Below are 23,631 nucleotides of genomic sequence, written 5' to 3' on the forward strand. Positions count from 1 at the left end.
GCAAGTTTCCTTACTCCACACAGAGCCTAATAATAATCCCTCCAAAACAAAACAATAATAAATTGGTCATTTTCAATCTACGACTGTTTGTGGGACATTGCTGTGCGCAATTGGCTGCCGCGTTCGCCCACAAATATACAGTCAATTCACTTTACAGTGTGTTCTGTGAAGCGCTTTGGGACGTCCTCCCGACATGAAAAGCGCTATATCAAATGCAAGGATTATTATTATTTATTATTATACGGTCCTACTTCAGAACTTTTTGAGATAGTGAAAAGACTCCAGATGTAACAGAGTAATTTGAAATGTGATGATTATTATTGTACACTACAATGTGCATGTAAATACTGCCCTGGATAACATCTTGGAATGATGCACAAAGATAGGGCTGGATGCCAAGGCAAGGGGGAAGACAGAAGTAGCCACAGGTACAGTTGGAAGAGGGAGGTTATCAGGCAGGATAGAGGGTGGGAGTTCAGAGGTTAGGGGAAGAAAATGTAAAATCTATGATAATGTGGACAGGGTGAGCACATGCAGCAAACTCATTAGCTGAGCAGAGGAGTCGGGGTGAAGAAGTTCTGAGAGATGAGCAATTTGGGTGTGAAGGGATTTGTAGGTGATGGTGGGCCTTAAAATTGATCCACCGGGAGACTGGATTTTGATGAGGACTGGAATAATAAGTGTACAGAGTTTGATGTGGATGAGGATACAGTCAGTGGAGTTTTGGATAATTTGGAGCTTATGAATGGTGTAGCCAGAGAGACTAGAAACTTTATTTTGCTATGAATGTTTCTATTTTATACAAGGGGTTGTGTTTTTGGTTTGTTTTAGAGTAATGCTAATATCGAACCTCTTACATCTGTTCTATAAACATCCTGTTGAAGAAGTGGAGTATTGATGTTTGAGAGGCCACAGCCTTGTATAACCTGTAATGGAAGGTCCAGTGATGAATGGTAAGTGTCTGCTCCTACACAATGTAAAGGTCAGCAGGGCAGAACATTTTTTTATTTTGTACTAACGTTGAATGTTCTATGCACAGCATTTAGTATATTAGATTTTCTTGAGTGCTGGTGATGCAGTCTATTTAATCAGTTTAGTTCACAGATGTCACCCTGACCCTTAAATTAAATTCCTGCATTATTGCACTCCTCCAGATTTTCTTGCAATCACTATATAATCTGCATTAAATTATATGTCTAATTTTAAGTACCTCCTGTCCAAATGAAGTTAAGGTTTAATCTGGGTTATTGGTGTAGGTTTATACACAAAGTATTGCTGTGGTAACAAGGCAGCAAATTTGATTTTGTTAATTTTGCTTTGTCCACGTATGGAATGATTGAATTGATAGCCCAATGAATACTTTGATTTGAACTTGTTTGCCGTTTGTATATTATAATGACAATAGCAGAGAGGATCTTGCTCTTGCGGTTCATGCAACAAAAACATTTTTTTATCCTAGTTGTAGTCTTCCAGCTCATTCCCAGCATTAAGCAATTAATGCTAATGATAATCATTGCATTTGATCTAGTCATTATTGGCCTAAAGTTCTCCACATTTTGCTTGCAGTTAGCTGTTGTAAAACCTGAGTTCTAATATCCCCTACCTTGAAAAAGTAACAATTGTTTATAGCGAGGTCAATGTTGACATTTTAGTTCTATCAAAGACATTACAAGTGAAGTTTTCTCTAACAGTGGAGTCCAAACCTGTTTTGAGTTCTAGATCTATGAATGTTTAGTGACAAAACCAGCACACAAACTCCAGAAATGGAGATAATCATACTTTTTTTTTATATAATGGTTTAAGTGACTTAAACTCCAAAAAAACAAAACAATAATAAATTGGTCATTTTCAACCCATGACTGTTTGTGGGACACTGCTGTGCGCAATTGGCTGCCGCGTTCACCCATAAATATACAGTCAATTCACTTTACAGTATATTCTGTGAAGTGCTTTGGGACGTCTAGCAGACGTGAAAAGTGCTACATCAAATGCAAGGATTATTATTATCATTAAGTCCCACAGAGCTGCAGCTGTCGGTGACTATCCTGGCACAGTAATTGATAAAAACCAGTGGAGGCCGACAGGGAAAAGAAAATTCATTTGTTACCATTATCGGTCAATCAGGATATATATGATCATTCTTTAAAGGCGTCTCTTCGATGTAAACATTCCCAATTTCTATATATTTCTATTTCCAATCCCATCTACATCTTTGCTCATCGGTGTACCTTGTCCAATGCTTGGATAACCAGAGGGTGGACCTCAGTGTGTTCAATGACTGCTTCGTCATCCATTTCTGCAGCCAGTGACTAACCCTTTAGTTCTGCACCCTAAAAATAACAACAAAAACAACAACTTGCATTTATATAACACCCTTCGCGTGGAGTAGCATCTTGGAGCGCTTAACACTGACGGAGCCTGACGCCGAGCCGAGCTAGAGGGAGGAGGTGACATAAAGCACGGTCGAAGAGAAATGTCTTAACCCTTAACCATCAGATTAATTTATTCACTAGGATAATGAAATAATAGACATGATTCTTGTGTGAAGGTACTATAAGGACTTGCATTTTTAGATAGATATCACATAGAGCATCTCAATGCACTTCAAGTAATTATTGTCAAGTGTAGCAACTATTTTGTAGGCAAACATGATGACCATTTGCACCACTGAGGCCCACAAACAGCAATACAGTGCTTCCTTGTTTACCATATACTGTCTAACCTGTTCCAATGTCTCAGAGGTAAAATTTTCTTCAGTACATCCCCTGGTTTAGGCAATGAACCAGACTTTATTACGCTAACCTGTTTCCTGCAATAGGTTGCTTTGACGCATTCCAAAACCAACTGTTTCTCACATTAACTAACCCCTGTCTGCCCGGAGCGGAGCTCGTATCAACAATACTCTACTATTGACTGCTCTTGGGTCAGAACCTCATTGCCATGGTAACTAGACAAGGCATGTTGCTAAGGCAATAACCCCTGCATTTGTCTTGTTTTAATGATCATTTAAGATACAACATGGAAATCGGTGACCAAAGATAGCATAGTAAAATGATTTTTCATAGTCCTGTATAGAAAGTTGGAAACTTATGTCTAAATTAAATTCCATTGGCTCATTACACTGTGATTATTTTCACCTCATCTAATCTGTGCTCCAATAATCTATTAAAATACATTAATTATACATACACAATACCTAGAGAATGCAACATTCTGAATCTTGGCATGGAGTATAAGAAAATTTCTATGTGAAACCTGCAGCTACTTCAGAATATACACCATTCCAAAACAATGTTGGGGTTTCTTTAAGGCACGTCATGGAGTGTCAGGAAGAACAGTGTTGGTGTGTCAGGAAGAACACTGTGCATGCTCACCTCATAGTCTCAGCTGTGCCAATATTGGAAGGTCCTGAACAGAACCTAAGTGCTTTCCACAGGGATGGAAAATTGGAGGGAGTATTACCTTCATCGAACCCTTGCTCATCTTTCTGGAGTTTGTTTCATAGATGTGGGAGCAGAACCATTTATTCACCTGGGTATATGCAGAGCAAGATTCAAAGATCATAGGTAAAAGCGAAAGTGCCTTAAGTGTGTAGTAATACAACATCAAATTGCATTTATATAGAGCTTTTCACATAGGGAGGACATGCCAAGGCACTGGACATTCAAGGGTTTGCACCCGAGCTCGGAGTTGGATTCGGGAAGAGTGGTGGCCCAGGGGGTGGGGGAGGGTAAGATGACTGAAGGCAGTCAAGGAGGAAGCTCTTGAGATAGATGTATGTTTCACTGATGCCAGGTGCCCTTTGCCAAGTGACCATTTTTAATGTGTGCTGGCAGATCTTTCGATTGAACAGCATTACAGTCAAGCTCACGTGTGCAATTTTCATCAAGGGAAGATTGGATGGTTTTCTTTCCAAACCCAGGACATTGGTTTGGGATATGAAGCTTTCTGGGACTACATGTTGCAGCTTTTCGCTAAGCAATCATTTTAGTTGCTGGAAAGCTAAGGCATTATACAGTTTCATATCGCAAGAGAGTTCTAGAAAAAAAAACTTCAGCACATTTGATTTCATCCTTCCAAATTATCCACCCTACCGTCTTTCCATTGCAGCTTAAAGCTGTTTGTTGAATGTATCCTGTCTTAACAAGCCAAGAAACTGTTTCCAGCCGTGTAAATAAATATTTCTTGGTGTCTGATCTAAACTTACCCTTTAGAACTCTGAACATGTAACCAACTGTTCTCCTAATGTTATTTGAAAGTTCAATATTGTCAATACTGTCAATACTGTCCTGGTTTACTTTCTTTACTCTTTCATCTTGTATATCCCCCTATCTACCTGCCTGTACCCTCCGTTCCTCTGGCTCCGGTCTGCTCCACATCCCCCGCCCCAATCGCCCTACCATCGGTGGTCGGGCCTTCAGCCTCTCAGCCCCGAGGCTCTGGAACTCCATCCCCCAGTGCCTTCGCCGCCTCCTCCCTTTCCTCCTTCAAGGCCGGTCTCAAGACCTTTCTCTTTGACTGTGCCTTCAGCTCCCCTCTCGACTCTCTACCTCCTCGCTCCCTCCCTTCCCTCCCCTCACCCTGACCATTTCCCCCCTGCTCGCTCCCTCCCTTCCCTCCCCTCACCCTGACCATTTCCCCCTGCTCGGGTCCCGACCCAACTGTGCAGCGCCTTGGGATGTCCTCCCGACGTGAAAGGCGCTCTATAAATGGAATTTTGTTGTTGTATATTTCTATAAGGTCTTCTGCAACACACAATTTTCAGGTTCAAGGCCTAGTTTATCGAGTTCCTCATAACTCTTCTCTCTGTGATTCAGCTTTGCTGCTCTTTTCTGCCTGTAGTTCTGGTTCCCTTACTCCTCTCTTTACCCCCACCCCACACCTCCATAACAGCACTTTATTTCACCTGTTTCCTGTATAGACTTGTATTCAACCCAAAAAATGCTTTTCTCCTCAGATGCATTGTTAATCTTCCTTTCGGTTTATACAATTTGTCAATTTATAATACCTCATTTCGGCATTTGATAGATGTACATTTTTCCTCACCAGTATTTATAATTTACTAGTAATTACTAATTTACTTTCATTCTATGTTGGTAAAGGTCCCCCTTCATATTGAATAGGTTTGTGTGTAGTACATAAATTTGTTTCCTTGCTTGAATAATTTCACAAGTTAGATTGAATGTTGTCATGCTGTGATTTCTAGGTCCTGACAATTCAGCTACTCTCTTCCTGAATTTAGTCTGGCTACGAGCAAAAAAACAGTTTATAAGAAACTTTGTAGTCGTATAAATAATCTTGCATTTGATGTAGCGCCTTATCACGTTGTTGAGGCGTCTCAAAGCCCTTCACAGAATATACTGTAAAGTGTAGTGTAGCTCACAGCAGTGTCCCACAAAGAAAAATGATCAAATTATTATTATTTTTTTTGGAGTGATTAATACTCCCGGAAAGCGATCTGCCAATCGACTAACAAGCGGGTTCCTACTTTACTTCTAGGTAAAGAGAGGCAAGATAACAAAACTTGCCTTAGGTTTCGGCCACCTGGTAATCGAACCTGGTCCTCTCGCTTGGTGAGAGTGCTAACCACCACACGACAGAACTCCACTCCTTCAAGTTGGTTATTTTTTTTACCGATTTTCACTGACAAATATCTGTTTGTTTTGGTGAGAGTTAATCAACAAAAAAAAAGGTTCCTCCTGAATTTGATTTTAATTAATGACCTTTTATCCACACGGTTTTGTTATATGCACTGGGGCTAATCTGAATTCATGCAGATAATCTGCTCTCCAGTGTATCAATAATGCAACTATTTTGTTAGATCCAGTTTGTTTGCTTGAGATTACATTGTTCCAAAATTGTTTCCGATTTGCACTGAATTTATCTTTTTTGCAATCTTATTCCATATCCCCCTCCCGCCCACCATCCTCAACTGTGATTTTCTTGCATTTTTAAAAACAAAATATAAGCTCCAAAGTATACATCCACCTCAGCTTCAGCAGAAAGCATGTGTCTCAGATAATTTCTACTGCCAATTTGCTTACAAAGACACATGCATACCTATTTAAATGCATTGTATGTATGTGGTGAAAATTTGGTCTTTTCATATATTCAATTGAAATAGTCTTTAAATCATACTTATCTGATTTATCGAACAAAATTAGTACACTCAATTGGTACATGTCGTAGATGTGTACATTAAACAGACAACTCACACAAACTGTTTCCATGTATTTTGAATGAATATAACTTGCGTTTTGCCCACAAAATACAGTCAATCTACTTTAGAGTATATCCTGTTGAGACATGTGATAAGGTGCTTTATCAAATGCAGAATTATTATTTATTTATCTAATGTCTACTCTTTTCGTATGTAAATGCGCGTCAGTTAAATATTAGAAACTTTTTCAACCAGTATGGCTCACGCTGGCTTCACATGTGGGACAGATGGCGCTAGTTTAGAACTATTAAGAATGGCTGAATAATGGTGATTAAAGTTCTTTGAAAACAGAGATGCTGCCTTTTGCAACAGACAGTAATAGGGGAACAGTTTCAAAGCAGGAATAGATCTCTGGTCCATCTAACCGACCCATCCGTTTTCCCAAAAGATTTGTTTGTCACATCTATCCCATCTAATAACCCTGAATTCCTTCAAGTGGTCCGAGAGGGCTGACCTTCGGTAATTAGGTCAACCAAACTCCATGCTACTACTAAGTTGATAAATGAAACTGGAAGAAAACAGATATTTTGGTGTGGCACCTGCATTTGTTATGTTTTTTCGCTGTTCTGTTCTCATAGAGCCCTGCTGTTTGTTAAAATGCTTCAAGGAATTATAGTGCATTATATGCTGATTGACGGCTTTCAAACAAAACTTCAGGGGTTGCTGTAACAACTCGGGTCATTTTCAGTGCGTATTACTCCTGAGACTATTACATTAAACTGGCAGACAACAGGAAAATGCAGGTCTATTACTTGCCTCTGGAGATTGAGATCCTCCATCCCAAAGCACAGCGCGATTAGCGCATGTGGAGGAGCTGGAGTGCATCAAGGACTTGAGCAAGGCATGGACTCCTGCGGATTTGCAGCTCACGGCAGTATCTTCGACATGTCAATCTGGATTAGGATTGTGAAGATGACTGGTGGGTTCTTNAAAAAAAAGTTGCTTTTCGGTGGAAGAGTATCTTGCTTTGGGGCTGTGGCATCTCCCTGCAGAAGGAAAGTCAGATGAAAACAGATTTACCAGAAATTAGCCCTGTTATTAAGCTGGGCTGTGCACCAGATGTAATGCTAATTAGAAGAAATACTGCCAAGGGGAGAGTGGATTACTAATATCCCCCAGGCACCATACATTAGAAGTGAAAACCTCTGTTGCATGATATGAATTTTTATATGCTTCGAATCAGAAGAACTCCTATCATTGCTCCATTATTGACAGCACAGCATGTATCTGCTTCTAACCAAGTCAATTTAAAAACTGCTCCTGAGGTAAGGGTAAACTGAATGGTATAGAGGAGCTGAAATGAAGCTTGGCTTTCCATATTCATACACACTATAATTATTGTACTATTAGTGGAACTAACTAACGTTTATTATAATTAAACTACAGCTGAATTTGAATAATACAATTAAGTGATATATTAAATTGATAATTCTTAGTATAAGTTTATTATGTGGCTAGATTGCAGCGTGAAGACCAAGCTGCAGTAAAAGACAGCAATACTGAAACCATGCCTTGGAGGGAATAAAGAGAATATTAATACAGTGTAATCTGTGGTTACAGGCTGACATTGCTGCACACTAGAGGGCATGATTTTTATGTTTTAAACATTGCAAAAACAAGTTTATTTCAATGTTGTTACTGTACAAATCTCTTTAACTCTCTCCAGACTACAGTGGCATTTTGAATATTCGAACAGTTGGAATACACTGATATTTAGTTTTGTGCACTTGTGGCATAATTAATAATAAAATGCATTTACTTTTGAAAATGCATCGCTGAAAAACAGTAGTAAAGCCACAATCCGCTTTCAGTCCTTGGAGTTATTTACACACGTACTCTCAACACCCAGTCAGTTTGAGTTAGACACTTTGAAAAACAGCATAATATAAGTTAATAATATACTCACTGAAGCCGATCAGAGAAATTCACAAAATTTGGTCACCTGATCTGGCTAATGATTATTAATAATAATGATGATGGGGAGGATGTGATAAATAATGGGCCTTAGATTCCACCTCATCTTATCATGTAATTGAATGTTGTCTTACAATATAAACTGGCACAGAAGTGTGGAAAATTTGAAAAAAAACAAGACTTAATTTGGAAGTTGGTTTCACACAGTTCTTGAAAAAAGCATTGTTATTCAAATTAAGACAAATTTAAAATGCTCCACAATTCTGCGCTGTCTTAGGTTTTACAATAAAATCACTAAGATTAAGTGGAGTTTCAAGCTGAATGTTTTGTTTGATTTTTTTTCTCAGTCTTGTTAATAATAATACTGTACTTGCATTTATGGTACAATACCGATTTGCATGTATAGTGTGTATCACATCAGGAGGAATTTCCAAGGCCCTGGACATTTGATATAGCATCTTATCACACTGTTAAAACATCTCAAATTGCTTCACAAGATTTATTGTAAAGTGTAGAGTTTGAGCAAACAAAGCAGCCAATTTGCGCACGGCAATGTGCTATTGAAATGAATGAGCAATTGTATTTGAAGCATTGTTGGCCAGGACACCAGGAGAAATTCCTTTCTCTCTGAATAGCCACTTCTCTCTGAATAATGCCACAATCTTTATCATCCATCTGAACAAGCAGATAGGACCTTGGTTTAACATTTCAACCGAAGGATGGCATGTTTGACAACACAGCGCTTCCCCAGTACTGCACTAGAGTGTTAGCCTTGGGTTCAAAGTCCCAAAGTGAGTCAGGTTGACTGCTCTCTCTGATTGACTCGCTAATTTACAGAACAGGAGTGGATGTATAATAGAGATGGAGGAAATGGAAAAGAGCTTTCATTCTTTCCTGCTTAATGACTGGCTTTTGGGAAGTATGATTTTTCCAGATTTTACCTTCAATTTAATCCAGTAATTTTTCCACAAGGTTTGCTGTGACAAATCACTATCATTAATGGTAGGGGTCCATCAATTGATTTATTTGGACAATAGATGATAGTGTGTGTTGAGCAGGATTTTATAAACAAACATTTGAAATAGTTACTGGTTCAGTGAATCAGCAAGTACTGTTTATCTGCTTATAAAGGAGTGCAGTTCGCTAGAGTTACTGGACCATCTGGAAAATGAGCTATTTTTAAAAATCCACAATCACCAATTGCCCTGGACACCAATATTCCTAGATGGTCTGACTTTTTTTTAACATGGTACTTAGCAGGTCAGGCCATTAAATGGCCCAAGCTTCCTGGAGGTTTCTCTCTTGCAATGTTTCATCCCACTGGAGTTTTTTATAATTACCTTTTGATGTCTGTTTGAATTGCCTAGGGATTGTTCTGTCTCAATGCTGAGGTTTTGACGCAGATGAAGTTAGTGTGGAGAATGTGTTGCCAAAACAACATATTTACTTCCTCGCCTTTCACAGGACTATCTGAACGAGAATCATGTGCTAAACACTTGCTCTGCAGCTGTCAGTTCTTATCAGATCAACTCAAAAGGAGCATTCATGGGAAACTGGAACTTGTCTTCCCAAAGGCTTTTCCTCCCTGTGCTGTGTACTATTTGCAGCAAAGAGGTGAATGGTCAACGTGATTCTAAATCCCATGCATTGCTTCCCTTGGTGCAGTCTGGGAGTAAATACTAATAATAATACTTGCATTTCACGGAATATACTGTAAAGTAAATTGACTATATTTTGTGGGTGAAATTTTGATTAGGTGACTCAAGGTGGCTTTAGAAACTTAATTTTGAAGTAACTCACATGGGCTTTCTCTATTTTATTAGTTTATGGCAGTTTTGTATTTCTTAATACCATTTTCTTACCTTTTCACTATTTACCTTTTAAATATCCTTACTTCCCATGAATGCATCTATCACCCTCTTAAGCACTTCAATTAGTCTTCTGGAGCAATGCATTCTCCAGTGTAATATCCCTTTCCCATCTGAGAAATGCCTGGTGTCTTCAATATCTGCAGTATGGCAGAGCTAAGGTCTGGAATTATACATGTGAAATATGATAAGCCTGAACTTGGATTTCCCCATTCTGTAACTGTGTTGGGCTCAGTAAGAGGCACAGTTCTGGTTGGACTGTTTAAAAAGGCACATGTGCCAATTAAGACTTCAGATTTGTTTTGTTATGGTTCTGGCTGTTACCCTTATAATACAAATCCTAGCTTCAATTGTCGTGCATAAAACTGAAAGAGCTGGTATGTTCTTTTCTGTCCCCCGGAGGTGATCCCTGATGGGATCCAACAGTGATGTTAGCTGAGCATTTCCGAGCTCTTGAAATGTCAATCTGTAGGTGGTTACAGAGCTTTCATTTATTTCAGGATTATTCAGATTGAATTTAGAGACCTGGAAGATATCAAGAGTAGATACATTTACCATCAGTAAAGTTCACTTACTGCAAATGTTTTAATTTCTAATACAAAAATAGATGTAAACTAATAGTTTTGGGTGTGAAATTTCTGAGTTGGTAAATCTTTCTGATTCCCTTTGCACGCATCACTTTAATCCATTGAGGGAGGCGCTCAAAGTCCTTACGTGGAGCTTGAACCCACAATCTTCCTACTTTGAGGCGAGGGTACCACCAACTGCCAACCAGTATATAATACAGTAAAATTCACATAATTTGTATCAGTCGGGACCATAACATTTAATATGACTTATGCAAAATCTGAGTTCCAAGCAACAGTACGTCGGATAAAATCCGAATTAATCAATCTAGTTAAGCATGTGTTTTTTTAAAAAAAAAGTTTAATAAGGTGCAATCAGTGTAGATTGTAGCATCAGTACTTTCTTGAAATAACTATTACCAACAAGTTTTATTGCTGCAATATTTAAAAAATAATTCTAAAGCACAGTACTAAAACTAACAAGCGTACAAATTGATTCCAGAAAGCACTACATTTTATATCTGTTACTGAGAGCTGATAAAGACCTTCAGTTTTTCTGCTTTCTAATATATGCTGCAATGACCCCCAAATTCAAGAATAGATTATTTCAGGTGAATTATTTCTGGGTGATTTTGTGCCAGATGAGAGAATTGGCCCATTGGTTACAGGCCTCAGATATGAGACAATCCCGTCAAAGGTTGATTGCTGAACTGACCATCTTATCTCCTCATTACAATTCTGGAACTCAGGTGGCAGCATCATTCGGTAGTGCTTGTCAGTCAATTAAACAAAAATACCTTTTGTCCCAGTATTGTTTGTACCGAGACCAGGGTGGTCCAACTGGAGTATAGGAGTGTACAATAATATTTGTAATATGATTATAAACATTACCTCTGTTGAGCAGAAGTAATGCTTAATATTATTAACTTTTAATTTTTTAAACAATATAGAAATAATACAAAACAATAACATTTACATAGCATCTTTCACAACAGGAGGACATCCCAAGGTGGTTAAATATCATAGTAATAAAGTTGCGCTTGTCATTTATGAAAAGTACTCTATAAATGCAAGTTATTTGTTTTTATAATACTTTATTACAACATATGTATGAACTAAAAAAAGGTAAAAAAAAATGAACAGTACAGGAAGCCTGGAATTTCCCTGTTGCCACTGGAAGTCTAAGTGTTAATGCGGAAGCATCTAATAATGTCGTTAGTTACTTTGACTCCCCAAGAACAGATCCTAGCCTGAAGTGAAAGGGTGCATTGTCATTTATATTCACTATATTGTAATAACGTTCCAGAACTTTCTTCAAGAAGATTCAAAAATATCTATTTTGGTTTTGCTAATGTCACTTTGTAAAATTGTTGTAAATGATTGTTGCAATCCCTAATAAATAAAATAATTTTAACTTTTTCTGTCATTCTAAAGTACTTTTTTTTCTTTCAGGCCATGTGGTTTAGTACTCCAGCTCATAGTGAAATATTAAATCTTGATAGTGGAAATATTGATGACATCTTAGGTAAGTGCTCTTTCAAAATTATGTAGCTTTTACTTCAACTTTAGAATAGGAGGCAGGCTTGTAGATGCTTAAACTTTGGTCTTATAAGTCATTGGCTGAATTACTCAAAATCTGCAATTTTGCAAAGTGAGTGACCAAACATCCCAACACTTCAGCAAGTATGTTACTTCAGCAAATCTCTTTCCACAGTGTCATGCTTGGATTGAAACTTTCTTTGCCTTTTTTTTGTATTTCCCTCCATCCAATCCAAAGTAATAGGGTGTAGTCACCATGCGCACAGAAAGCTGTCTCACCTCCAGCTGCCTTTACACATGATAAAAACATGTTCAATTTCTTGGTCACCAAATCATGCTGAAGTCCATTCCTGTGTCTGATGTTGGCAGCAATAAAAAGTTGGAAGCGAGCTGGTCAGCTTTCTATGTGCACTTGTCTTAAGCTTGAATGAGACTTTCTCGTATTTTCTTTTACTAGATTGTTAAATGGCGTGCTAATTTCACCAGTCGTGTTGTGATTGGAATCAGTAAGATCATGTTCTTAAGGAGATCTTGCTCAGTGTTACAATTTTTTTAATTTAAAAAAATCAAGGCATTATGCGTTTGTCGTGTATGCGTGTTTAAAGAAAATCCCCAGAGGTCAACAATAATGGCTCCATTGTGTCTTCCAGAGAGTTGAAGTCTTCCAAACTGTTCATACTCTGGTATGAACATGCTTGGATTAAGATGTTCCTTGGTCATTGTCACAGACACTGGTGATATTTTTTCTCACCTCAAATTGAATGAGTAATTTGAAGCTTCCCAAAACTCAGATCAATGATTCTTTAAGTTCAGTCATCTGCTATGAGGAATTTTCCAAAATAATGTAGTTTATTTGGCGAACATCACAAGAGTTCAAAACAGCAGGTTGGAACATTATAGAATGAACCTAGAAAGAGAAGAGATCTGCCTGATTGTTTTTGTTTCCTGTACAATTATTTTCTTTAATTGCAAAAGTATCTGGTTAATACATTGCTGATATTTCTCTTCTTATTTTGTCCTAAGCCAGGCAATCTAAACCTTGAGATTGCCACATTGTGGTCAGATCACTGAAGGAGCACAGGTGCAATATTATTAGACCACAATATTGAAATGTTTTGTTCCCATTTGTGAAGAATTCAGACACTTTATTCAAGACAAGAACGTTCGTTAGATACCGACCACGGTGGTTAGATACAGCACTGATGTGCTGCACCATTAAATATTATAATAATAATATAATATTAGATCCTTTGCAATTTCCACATGGCTTGTTCATGTTTGCACAAGACACATTTATGCGAGAGCAGTTTCCAACTTATAGTTAATTAGATAATTTTTTACAGTACAACTTTAAATTGGTGTCCATCTATATAATTTAGATTTCGTATTGCTTTAATAAAAGTAGTACTTTAACTCCATGTTTAATCTAATCAAGCATGCAAAATTATGCTTTTGAGTTTGTATTCATCTTAAATCTATGTAAATGTAATTTTTTTTTCTTCCAGGCAATGCAGATGTTGCACTAGTCAATTTCTACGCTGACTGGTAAGTACATATAAAAGCTGCATTTCTAACCCTGCATGATTACCCGTAAAAGCTTCTGAAATTGACTTAGCTAATACCCCTTACTATAATAATAATAATCCTTGCATTTGATATAGCGCTTTTCATGTCTTCCCGACGTCTCAAAGAGCTTCACAGAATATGCTGTAAAGTGAACTGACTATATATTTGTGGGTGAAACAAGGCAGCTAATTGCACACAGCAATGTCCCACAAACAGTCGTGGATTGAAAATGACCAATTTATTATTGTTTTTGGTTTTGGAGGGATTAATATTAGGCATGTGGAGTAAGGAAACTTGCCCAAGGTTTCGTCCTGCCTGGAATTGAACCCAGGTGTTTCGCTTGCAAGGCGAGTGCTCTAACCACTGAGCTACAGGACTCCATCCGGGTTGAAAGGGCTTGGATATAATAAGAGGCTTGGTAGACTGGGATTATATTCCTTGGAGCAAAGGAGGTTAAAAGATGATTTGATTGAGGTGCTTAAAATAATGATTTTGGGCTTGGTATCTGTCTTGTCTTGGCTCTACCAAGGGAAAGAATTGGTCATTATCTAAATGTGTGGGCAACTATTTCCCTTGATAGAACTGAGGTCAGAAAGCATTTCTTCACATAGAATTTTATAAAAATGTAGAATATTCTGCCCCAGAAGGCTGTAGAAGGGGGAATTGATAGAAACGTTTAAAACCATGACAGATATTTGGATTGTAGAGGTGTAAAAGGGTATGGTGAAAGGGCAGGGCAATGGGATTAAAAGATCTGCCTATTTCTAATAAAAGTGGTGGTTCAGTCAACTAAATGGCCTTCTCCTGTTCCTATGTTTGGGTAATCTCTCAGCTAGTTACTGGTGAACCTGGATCAACTGCACAAAACTGCTGAGCAAGCCGTAAGTCCTATAAGATGACAGAAATATTGACATTGGTGTACCTAGCATGGGAGTGTTTGATTTCCCAATACTGATGCAGTAGAATGTATACAACTCAAAGAAGGGTCAGACAGTACTATTGAAAAAACGATGTCACGGCAGTAACACCTCAGGAATGTAGCCACATAAAAGTTGATGGTTGTTATCGAATACTCTCCTGATTTAAAAAAATGATTGTGACATGTGAAAATACTGTATGCCCTTGAATGAGTCACTGTTTCGGGAAGAAGAGAGGTGAATTGCAAATGGAAATGTAATAACTGGAATTGTATAATACCAGTCTCATGAACAGTGCAGCAGTCAGTTTTTTTTATAAATGTGATGAGTTTGGTATCTACTTTGTAAAAGTGTTAAGATCGTCATTGGAAGGATTGGTTTTCAATCCATCTTAGCTTTTTCTCAGTTTAGTGCTTTTGATCCGGTTTGGTTATATTGACTGATCACAAAACCATTAAAAAAAACTGAAGTAAATTGTAAACCATTTTTTCTGCAAATCAATAGAAACTTATTCTTGTTAACAATGTGCATATAATGTGGTTTGGATGTCCGTGTTTAGAATAATACTTTGCATTAAGTTATTGCACACTAAATTTGATTATAAACACACACTAAATTGTAATACAAACTTTGTTTTTCATGCTATTTGATTTAAATCTTAACAGTCATAGACTGCTATCATCAATAGTAAGTGAAACATGTGATTGAATACCATTTGCCAGCATTGTAACTACTTTAGTGTTGTACACGTGGACAAATGGAAGTTTGAAAGAAATGAGCAAGTGTCCTTGTCAGTATTGACTACTAACTTAAACTCTTTTTCATCCTTTGAATGCTGTAGCATGCGTGTTCAAATACTGCAGTAGTGTGGAGAAACTGGATTAACATACCTGTGGTGTGGGTCAGATCAAATCCCTTCAAACCAGAATATCTGATATTAGCACTCTTTTCAAACAAATATTTGAGAGGGCAGAATAATATTACAAGGAAATAAAATAGTTAAAAGCAGTAGTTGAGATCCATAAAGGTGTCAACATGTCTCAGTTAGTAGCACATTCATTTGAGTCACAAGGTTGGGGGTTCAAGCACTCAAAATGGGACTTGGAACCATATAGTTTATGCTGAAGCTTCAGTGTAGTGCTGGGGCTACGCTGCATTGTCAGAGATGCTGTCCTTCGGATGAAATATTAAATCGAGGTCCTGTCTGCCTGTCCAGGTGGCTGTTGAAGATCCCAGGGTAATCATTGAAAAGAAAAAGGAGTTTTTCCTGTTGTCCTGGCCAACAATTCCGCAGATAAAATTGATCTCTTATTTGATGGCTTTTGAGAGACTGCTGTGTTCGTCCACGCACCATTTCCTGTAAAGAGTATATCCTGTAAAGAGCTTTGAGACATCTCATTGATGTGATAAGCTGCTATATCAAATGCAAGTATTATTATAAACTACAGTGTCATAAAATTTCAACCAGCTTTATAACAGCAATGAAATGGTGCAAATGAGAAATGTTGGAAAGACGGGAAGTGGGAAAACTAGTCAACCTAGACCATGTGAGTTCGAAGTCCCAATGTGTGGCTTTGTGAAGGTGAAGATTTTAGATTATGTGAAGGTTTTAAGGGTAGCTTGAAATTCCTAAGCAATTTTTTTTTATTATTGTGCAGCACTATACAATACAGAACAACCTGCTCACATCCCCTTTCAACCTGCCTCCTTTGCTTGGCTAGCTTAGGCCTTCTGCGTATCCCTTGACCTCTTTGCTCCACCATTGGTGACCGTGCCTTAAGCCACTATGCCCTGAACCTCTAGAAATCTCCATATCAATCCCTCTGCCTTTACCTCTCTTTGCCCGCCTTCAGATCGCACTTGAATACTTTCCTCTAGGACAGCGACTACAGTTCCTTCCCCTGTCTCCAAGGCTCAGCATCAATTTCTCAGCATTCCCAGACAACTCTATATAAATGCAAATTGTTGTTAATATTCTATAAACATTTTATACCTACTCTCACTTTTTTTGACAGGTGCAGATTCAGTCAAATGTTGCATCCCATCTTTGAAGAGGCTTCCACAATTGTGAAAGATGAATATCCAGATGCAAAGCAAGTGGTTTTTGCAAGGGTTGATTGTGACCAGCATGGTGAGTAAGCAGGTTTCAAATATATTTAGACTCATGGGCTTGAGAACACAAAGGAAAAGCTAACACTAATTCTGGTGGCACAGCTCATTGGTGCACTTATAGTCAATTTACTGTCAAAGATTATCTAGATTTGACTTGCTTTAGTCTGATCACTTGTAGCTAAAGTGCAAATTTTACAAGCTTTGCTTTGTTGCATTTGCATTGCACACTGTACAGCAAACTGAGGCATGCTACAAATAATGGTGAGAAATAGTGTAATAAGGAGGTTTTCAGAAATTGCAATACCCAGGTAAAATTGGCCATTCACTTCATTGTTGTTTGTGTAAACTTGCTGCCATGTTGGCCTACAAAACCCCCTGTGCTTGCACTTTAAAATGAATCCGGTGAAGTGTTCTGAGGTGTCCTGATGACATGAAAGGCAATTATTATTATGTATACCTCTAAAAGTCTCACTGGTAAGCTAGACAAGATTTTGACCATAAATTGTGCCTTGAATGACAGCCTTAGCTGTCTGCTTTTGCCAGGATTATCCTTAGAGACGTTGACCCTGTATACTCGTTACATTCCTATTATATCTTTTCAATGTGAAATGGAAGAAAATCTTATTTGGTATTTAAAATGTAATTTGGGTATGTCCTCGCCTTGATCCGAGGTACATCCGGCCATTTCCCTCTGTACGAGTCGCAAATTCCATCAAGTTCCATATGTGCTTTTACCAAGGCTTTAATGGTACTTCAGCTGCTATTTTAAATGAACAATAGCAGTTAGTCTTACCAATTAAATTCATCCTTCCAGTATGGGATCTAATTTTGGTGCAATCTTGTGATGGATTGGAAGCAGTCATGACATGTGAAATTAACTTTCTCTTGTGTTCCTGAGAAATCGGAAAAATTAACAAGCTTTCTGCTGCAGTTAAATTTTCCTATTTACTCAATTCGTTTAAGGATCATGTTTTATCCTCCCTCTTAAATTCCTCCTAAACGTTATGACTTTCTATATTTTTCCGTAATTCCTATCCTTGTCTCACCCACTTAGCATCAACTCCATTTGGGGGGAGGGTTAAAGGAGGTGCACGTATTTGGTGGTACAATGGCAGATGTCTCCCCATATGTGTCTTGTGGTCTTTGAAACTCAAATGTTTGGAGAAAGTGTATTGGGATATCTTAAGTTGACAGATGCTCCCTAGCATAATGCATGTTCTAGCAACCCTGATTTCAGCAAGTGGTTGCATTTGAATTCCTGCACACAGGGACAGGATTTCTCTGTGTAGATATTTTAGATAAATATCAGCTGTTGAAGCATTGTCTTTCTGACATATGCAGGGAGGCATGTCTTACGTGCCAGCAATCTGCACAGCTTGAATCATGTTCTGTAGAAGACTGAAGGTCTTTTTCAAATTAGAGCCTGGAAATTGTGCTCAGAATTTTGACATTTTCGTCCGATTTCAGCATTTCCTTTTCAGCCCTCCATTTATTTTGTGTACAGTATTTTAAATGCACTGGGGCAATGCATGTATTGTTCTAAAATTATCTAGTGATGGTTGAAGATTGCCATGTCTTCTGGCAATGGACCACAACCTTTTAAATTCCAGATTACATTTTGTTCTTATAATCGTTGCATTTGATATGCACTTTTCATATCAGGAAGATTTCTTTAACATCACAAGATAGGCTGTAAAATATAGTTACTATTTATTTTGTAGGCGAATATCGCAGGTAGATGGAGCTCTCATTGGTAATCATATTACAGACCTTGGATAAACAGACCTCTCGTTCAATTTATAGCAAAGTGGACACACAGGTCTTCAACTGAGAATTTCTCCTCTTGGAGCACTGAGTTTTCTTCCAGTGGCTTGGGATGTCCTCCCGACATGACATCAAAGGTGCTATATAAATGCAAGTTGTTGTTGTTGTTTCTTGAAATCGTCCAGCGTTCTCTAAGAATCCTTGGCTGGTGTTAATTCTGGCTGCCAATATTGCAGCCTTTCTTGTATTTGAGAACGAGTTCCACAAAGGAAGGAAAGAGCCAGCAACATAAATTGTGGTTCCAGAAATCTAGAGCATTTTGTGTGGTTCTCAGCTTCAAGTCCATTGGTCATGTGGCTCGATGCTTTTATGCAGATTAGCTTTCAGATTTTCCTACGTAAGTCAAAAGTAACTTGTCATGCATGTGCTGTGATTTAAAAATGTTCAAAATAATAAACTGCTATATAAAATATAAATTATTATTGCTTCATTGCCTTGTTGTCTCATCAGTGCATCAGTCATCACAAGAACATTTTTTCTTGAAATGTAAGTTTGAAGTCCACTAAACCCCTGACTAATGAGGGGGGAGAGATACGGTCCGCAAACCGGATTATCTGGCTAACTGCTAATCCTTATAGCAAAAATTTTTAATGAATTTTAAATAAATAAAATAGACAAACCTCCCCAAAAATAACAATAGTTCTATACTCACCATTGAGGTGATGCATCTCTGTTGGTGCATTGTCGAGCTTTGGCACCACATGGGCTGGTGGGAGTTTGAGAACACGGGCTGAACTTTAGAATCGCTGAATTTTTTTTCAGACCTGGTCTGGGTAATTCTGGATATGCAGGGTCCGCATAGCCAGGGGTATCCTGTGCATCAGTCTCACACTGTATGTTACAGTAACTTCAGATATGTTCAATTGTCTGGTTATTTTTCTTGTGCCATGCTCTTACAGCGGATATAGCACAAAGGTACCGGATAAGTAAGTATCCAACGCTGAAACTGTTCAGGAATGGGATGATGATGAAGCGAGAGTACAGAGGTCAGAGATCAGTGACGGCACTTGCAGACTTCATCAAACAACAGAGAAATGATCCTATTCACGAAATCCAAAGTCTCGATGAATTGCAAACAATTGATGTAAGTCTAAGAACAAAACTTGCATTCTAGTTCAAATCTCAGCAGTGATATATGATGTGTTTTTAACAAATCTGTGACAAATTCATTCTTACTCATTTGAAATGGTCGTTTCATTTGAGTAATTGTATAGGGTAAAATATTAAACTTTGTTTTCTAAAGGTACAAGTAAGGGCTATCTTTCTCACAGCTAATTTAAATTTAATATGAGTGCACCAATCATCCTCAGCTGTGCTGTTAACGCAAAAATTTGATGAATTCCATAATGCATGCATTCAGCTAAAGCTGTAGAAACATCCACAGTATAGTGTCGTACTTCCTGAGTTCTTTCCACCTAAACATTCTTATTATAGCTATTATTGTAAATTATGATTGGGTTTCTTGGATCGATTCCATGTCTCTAATCAACTGTAATTTATTTTTCAAGTGTGCTAAGTATTGTAGTAATGCACCATGTGTTCACGTCCGTTAACTTCCTTCCCGTTTACAATTTGTACAGTGTTCCAAAAATGAGGTACTTTTTTTTTCAATTCAATAATTTTCAATTCCTAGTTCTTGGGTATAGTAAGGTAATACAAAATAATACTGATATAATGTTACAACAGGTGTCCTTAAAATCCAGCAAGAGTAATAACGGGGCAAAATCATCATTCAGTTCTTATGTATTTACTGCATGTGTGCTGAAAGTGGGTTGGCGAGCAGAATGTCAACTAGCATTCCACTCTAAAATGTCGCCGACTTGCAGGTCATCGGTTTTTTTGTAACGTCACTTCCCACGTGCAGTTTGTAGAAAGTGACCTGATAATGTGGGAGTGGGCTGTTGTTTGGCAAGTGAGAAGCAAATTGACAGCTTGAAGTGAGCTGGCCTGGTTTGTGGGAACAGTTTCTTTTTGTTAGTAATTGTTAGACCCCACACACCATTCTGTCTCAAAGCAAACCAGTATTTTAATGAAACTCGCTAAGGTGGTTGGTGCACTCGAATGTAGTTTGAAGGGCTTCTCTTAATTTTGGACATTGACCACTCTTTTCTCTAGTCAGGATTAGTGGTCATTAAGCATAAATGAGTAAAATAAATTAGCTGTTTTGTTGCTCACATCACGCACCCGTAATCCACTTCTAATGTCTACTACTTATGAAATCACATATTATTTCACCTGCATTCTTTCAGGAGACCCCAATTTCACATGCATGTCCTAGGTTCTGCAGTCCTAGGTTCAGCAATAACTACTTCAGTAGAGGATGTCAAAATATCTGTTTAATTGAGCAAATTAAATCTGATCTGCGATGCTCCACAATGTTTCACAATGATTATCTTCAATATTTAATTGTGCTCCTTGTGTAATAATACAATTGTTCTGTTTAGAAGGACAGTTTTGTACAGGGTGACCAAAAAGTCGTGAGACCATTACAATGATACCTTTAAAAAATGATTTTTTTTAGATAATAGGGTAGTTATCACGACTTTTTGGTCACCCTGTATTTAGCTGCAGATTATAGTAATGATTTTTTTTAATTCAACTCTTTAAAACCTGGAGGATAATTTTCATACATGGCAGAATGTTTTGAGGTTAGTCACGACCACCTCTTGTGCTAAACACAGAAAAATTATATAGAAGCACTGCATTCTGAAGGATTAAAGAACATGCTAGATAATTCTTGAAAGTGTTGTAATCCTGTTATTACTTCTAGCATTTGTGTAAATGGTGAAGTACATTTTAACCACATTAACAGCCTATCATTTGTTGTGTAGTAATATTTGTTACTTTACAAAATCTGAAGGAGTTGTAAAATCATCAAAATCTGTTTAAAGGGACTGGAGGACAATGTTAGAAATCAGTTATTTAAAGACATGTAATGAAACTTCAATCATTTAAAATTACCAATACTTTATTAGCCAGAATAAATTTTATGTCGAGTCTATACACTAACCACGACTGGGCATTAAAATTATTTGCTGGAGATGTACAGCTATATGGTTAAGAGATTTTGAAGTGATGCTGTTGATTTCTGAAATTGCACCTCACTTATAGTTTGACTCCTTTGTAATGAAGCAGGAAGAAATTTCAATCTGCAATTATCCTCTTGTGTGGTCAGTTCAGAAAATGCAAATATCTTTGTGAGATTTGGCTTGAATTTAAAATGTAAATAGTTTGCTACCTTTTTTAAACCAGGTTAGCTCAGATGTGGTGCTGGCCGGATGGCGGAGTTGCCAGGAGTGGTATTTTGATTGAACAATCCATTACTATTGTTGCTTTGTCTTACAGCGCAGCAAACGTAACATCATTGGATTTTTTGAACAAAGAGAGTCAGACAACTACAGAACCTTTGAAAAAGTGGCCAATATATTGCGGGATGATTGTGTCATTCAGGCCGCTTTTGGGTAAGTGTGAGCTGATATTCACATTTTTGTATTGGCAGGAATTATGGGACCATATGTAAAAATACAGATGTTGCTTCATATCTCCTCTGCTGCTAAGTCATGTATCCTTTCCAAGCCGACTCCAATGCTGCTCTGTAAGCAGTCCATAAGAGATGCACGAGAACAGCTCAGCTGGAACGTTTTTCCAGTGTTTCCCTTTGGCAAGTGAATCCTCCTATGACTCTCATCACTTCCTTCTGAGTTCCTATTTGCTGCTTCACCTTGGCCTTAAAGTACAATTCCATTTTGGAAATGGTTGTAAATACTTACCATCTCGTGAGTTTTTAAATGTTGGCTTTAAAAACATTAAATAGTTTAAATTGAGCAGAGTGTGCTGCAATGATTTCCAAATATTTTGCCTTGTAATCAGTAGTTTAGAAGACCTTAGTATTTAAAATGCAGTGGTCACTGTTATAAATGGTTTAAAGTTTGTTTTAAAGTGAAATTATGCAACTCGCTGATAAATTTGATGAAAACATTGCTTTCTCAAGCACGAGCCTATTTTGTGACAGGTATTTTGCTTCCTGCCCTTTGGTTGGTTCAAAGAGTCCACCAGGATGCAAAATATTAGCCACAAATCAGTTTTGTCGCCTGTCACGTTGCCAAAATGTGCCATTTCAGTCACAAATCCGATTTGCAATTAGAGCAGCGACTTCCAGTTTGTGACTGCTGTATTTTCAGCCCCATTTTTGCGTGATGCAGCTTTGACAATACCCACATTTCTTTTGGAAAAACATGCAGGTTGAATCTCTGCCTTTATTTACATTTATTAATATAAGATGTGTTGATTAAGGGTTAGAATAAATTAGGGTTCTAGATGTTCAAAAATCTTTACACATCTCTGCACACTAATCAGTTCATTATGGTGACATGATGGGATTAGTGACAGCTAATAACACTGTATTTAGAACTGGTAATTAAGTGTCGCTTGCAGCTGCTGTTATACACTTCCCTAGAACAAAAATCAAGACTTTTTTGCAGCAAATTAACTTGTATAAATAGGCAGTCCAATCGTGTGCAGCGCAGTGCTTAGGAATGAGAATCTGCTCTGGATCATGCTGTCTCTGGCTTTGTTTTTAAGTGTTTTTTTTCCTTTAAGTTCAGTTGAAGTAAATGTTGATCTCTGTGCCAGGGGAGACTACTTGTATCAGCATAGACATCAATTGTATTAGACCCATTTTAGAAACTTCCTCATGTCGGCTTGTGGCAGGAATCCCGAAAGTAATCTTACAAGAAAAATACCTTGGATAGTAGTACTATACATATATATAGTAGTACTTGGATAGTGCTATAGCACGTCAAGAAGCCTTGTAAGCGTTTTACAGGAAATTACTGCTTTTGTCGGCAAATGCTACACCAGCAGAGTCCCACAAATGGCCACAAGGTGATTTATTTCATCTGCAAGATTGTTGTTCATGGTCCTGGGAGGAATTCTCTTCTCTCTTTATATTGTCGCATTATCTTTAAAAATACTGTAAACTACTATGACGTGCTTTGAGACATCTTCCCGACATGATTATATGGCCACAGGGCAGGAGAATTGGTCGGAGGGCAGAAAGTAAAGAATAAAGGAAAATGTAAGGCTGACATCTAGATTTTTAACCA

General features: G+C 37.8%; 1 protein-coding gene across 2 annotated transcripts in view; it reads left to right on the forward strand.

Annotated features, from left to right (window-relative positions):
* Nucleotides 1-23,631, forward strand: part of erp44 (endoplasmic reticulum protein 44) — a 49,202-nt gene that overhangs the window by 11,022 nt on the left and 14,549 nt on the right. For both annotated transcript variants that reach the window (XM_042345476.1, NM_001292502.1), the window contains 5 exon segments: nucleotides 12,021-12,093; nucleotides 13,613-13,652; nucleotides 16,606-16,721; nucleotides 19,426-19,610; nucleotides 21,872-21,987. In XM_042345476.1, coding sequence (XP_042201410.1) covers nucleotides 12,021-12,093; nucleotides 13,613-13,652; nucleotides 16,606-16,721; nucleotides 19,426-19,610; nucleotides 21,872-21,987 — 530 coding nt within the window.

This window comes from Callorhinchus milii, unplaced genomic scaffold (assembly GCF_018977255.1).
Source record: "Callorhinchus milii isolate IMCB2004 unplaced genomic scaffold, IMCB_Cmil_1.0 Scaffold2, whole genome shotgun sequence".
Lineage (NCBI taxonomy): Eukaryota > Metazoa > Chordata > Chondrichthyes > Chimaeriformes > Callorhinchidae > Callorhinchus > Callorhinchus milii.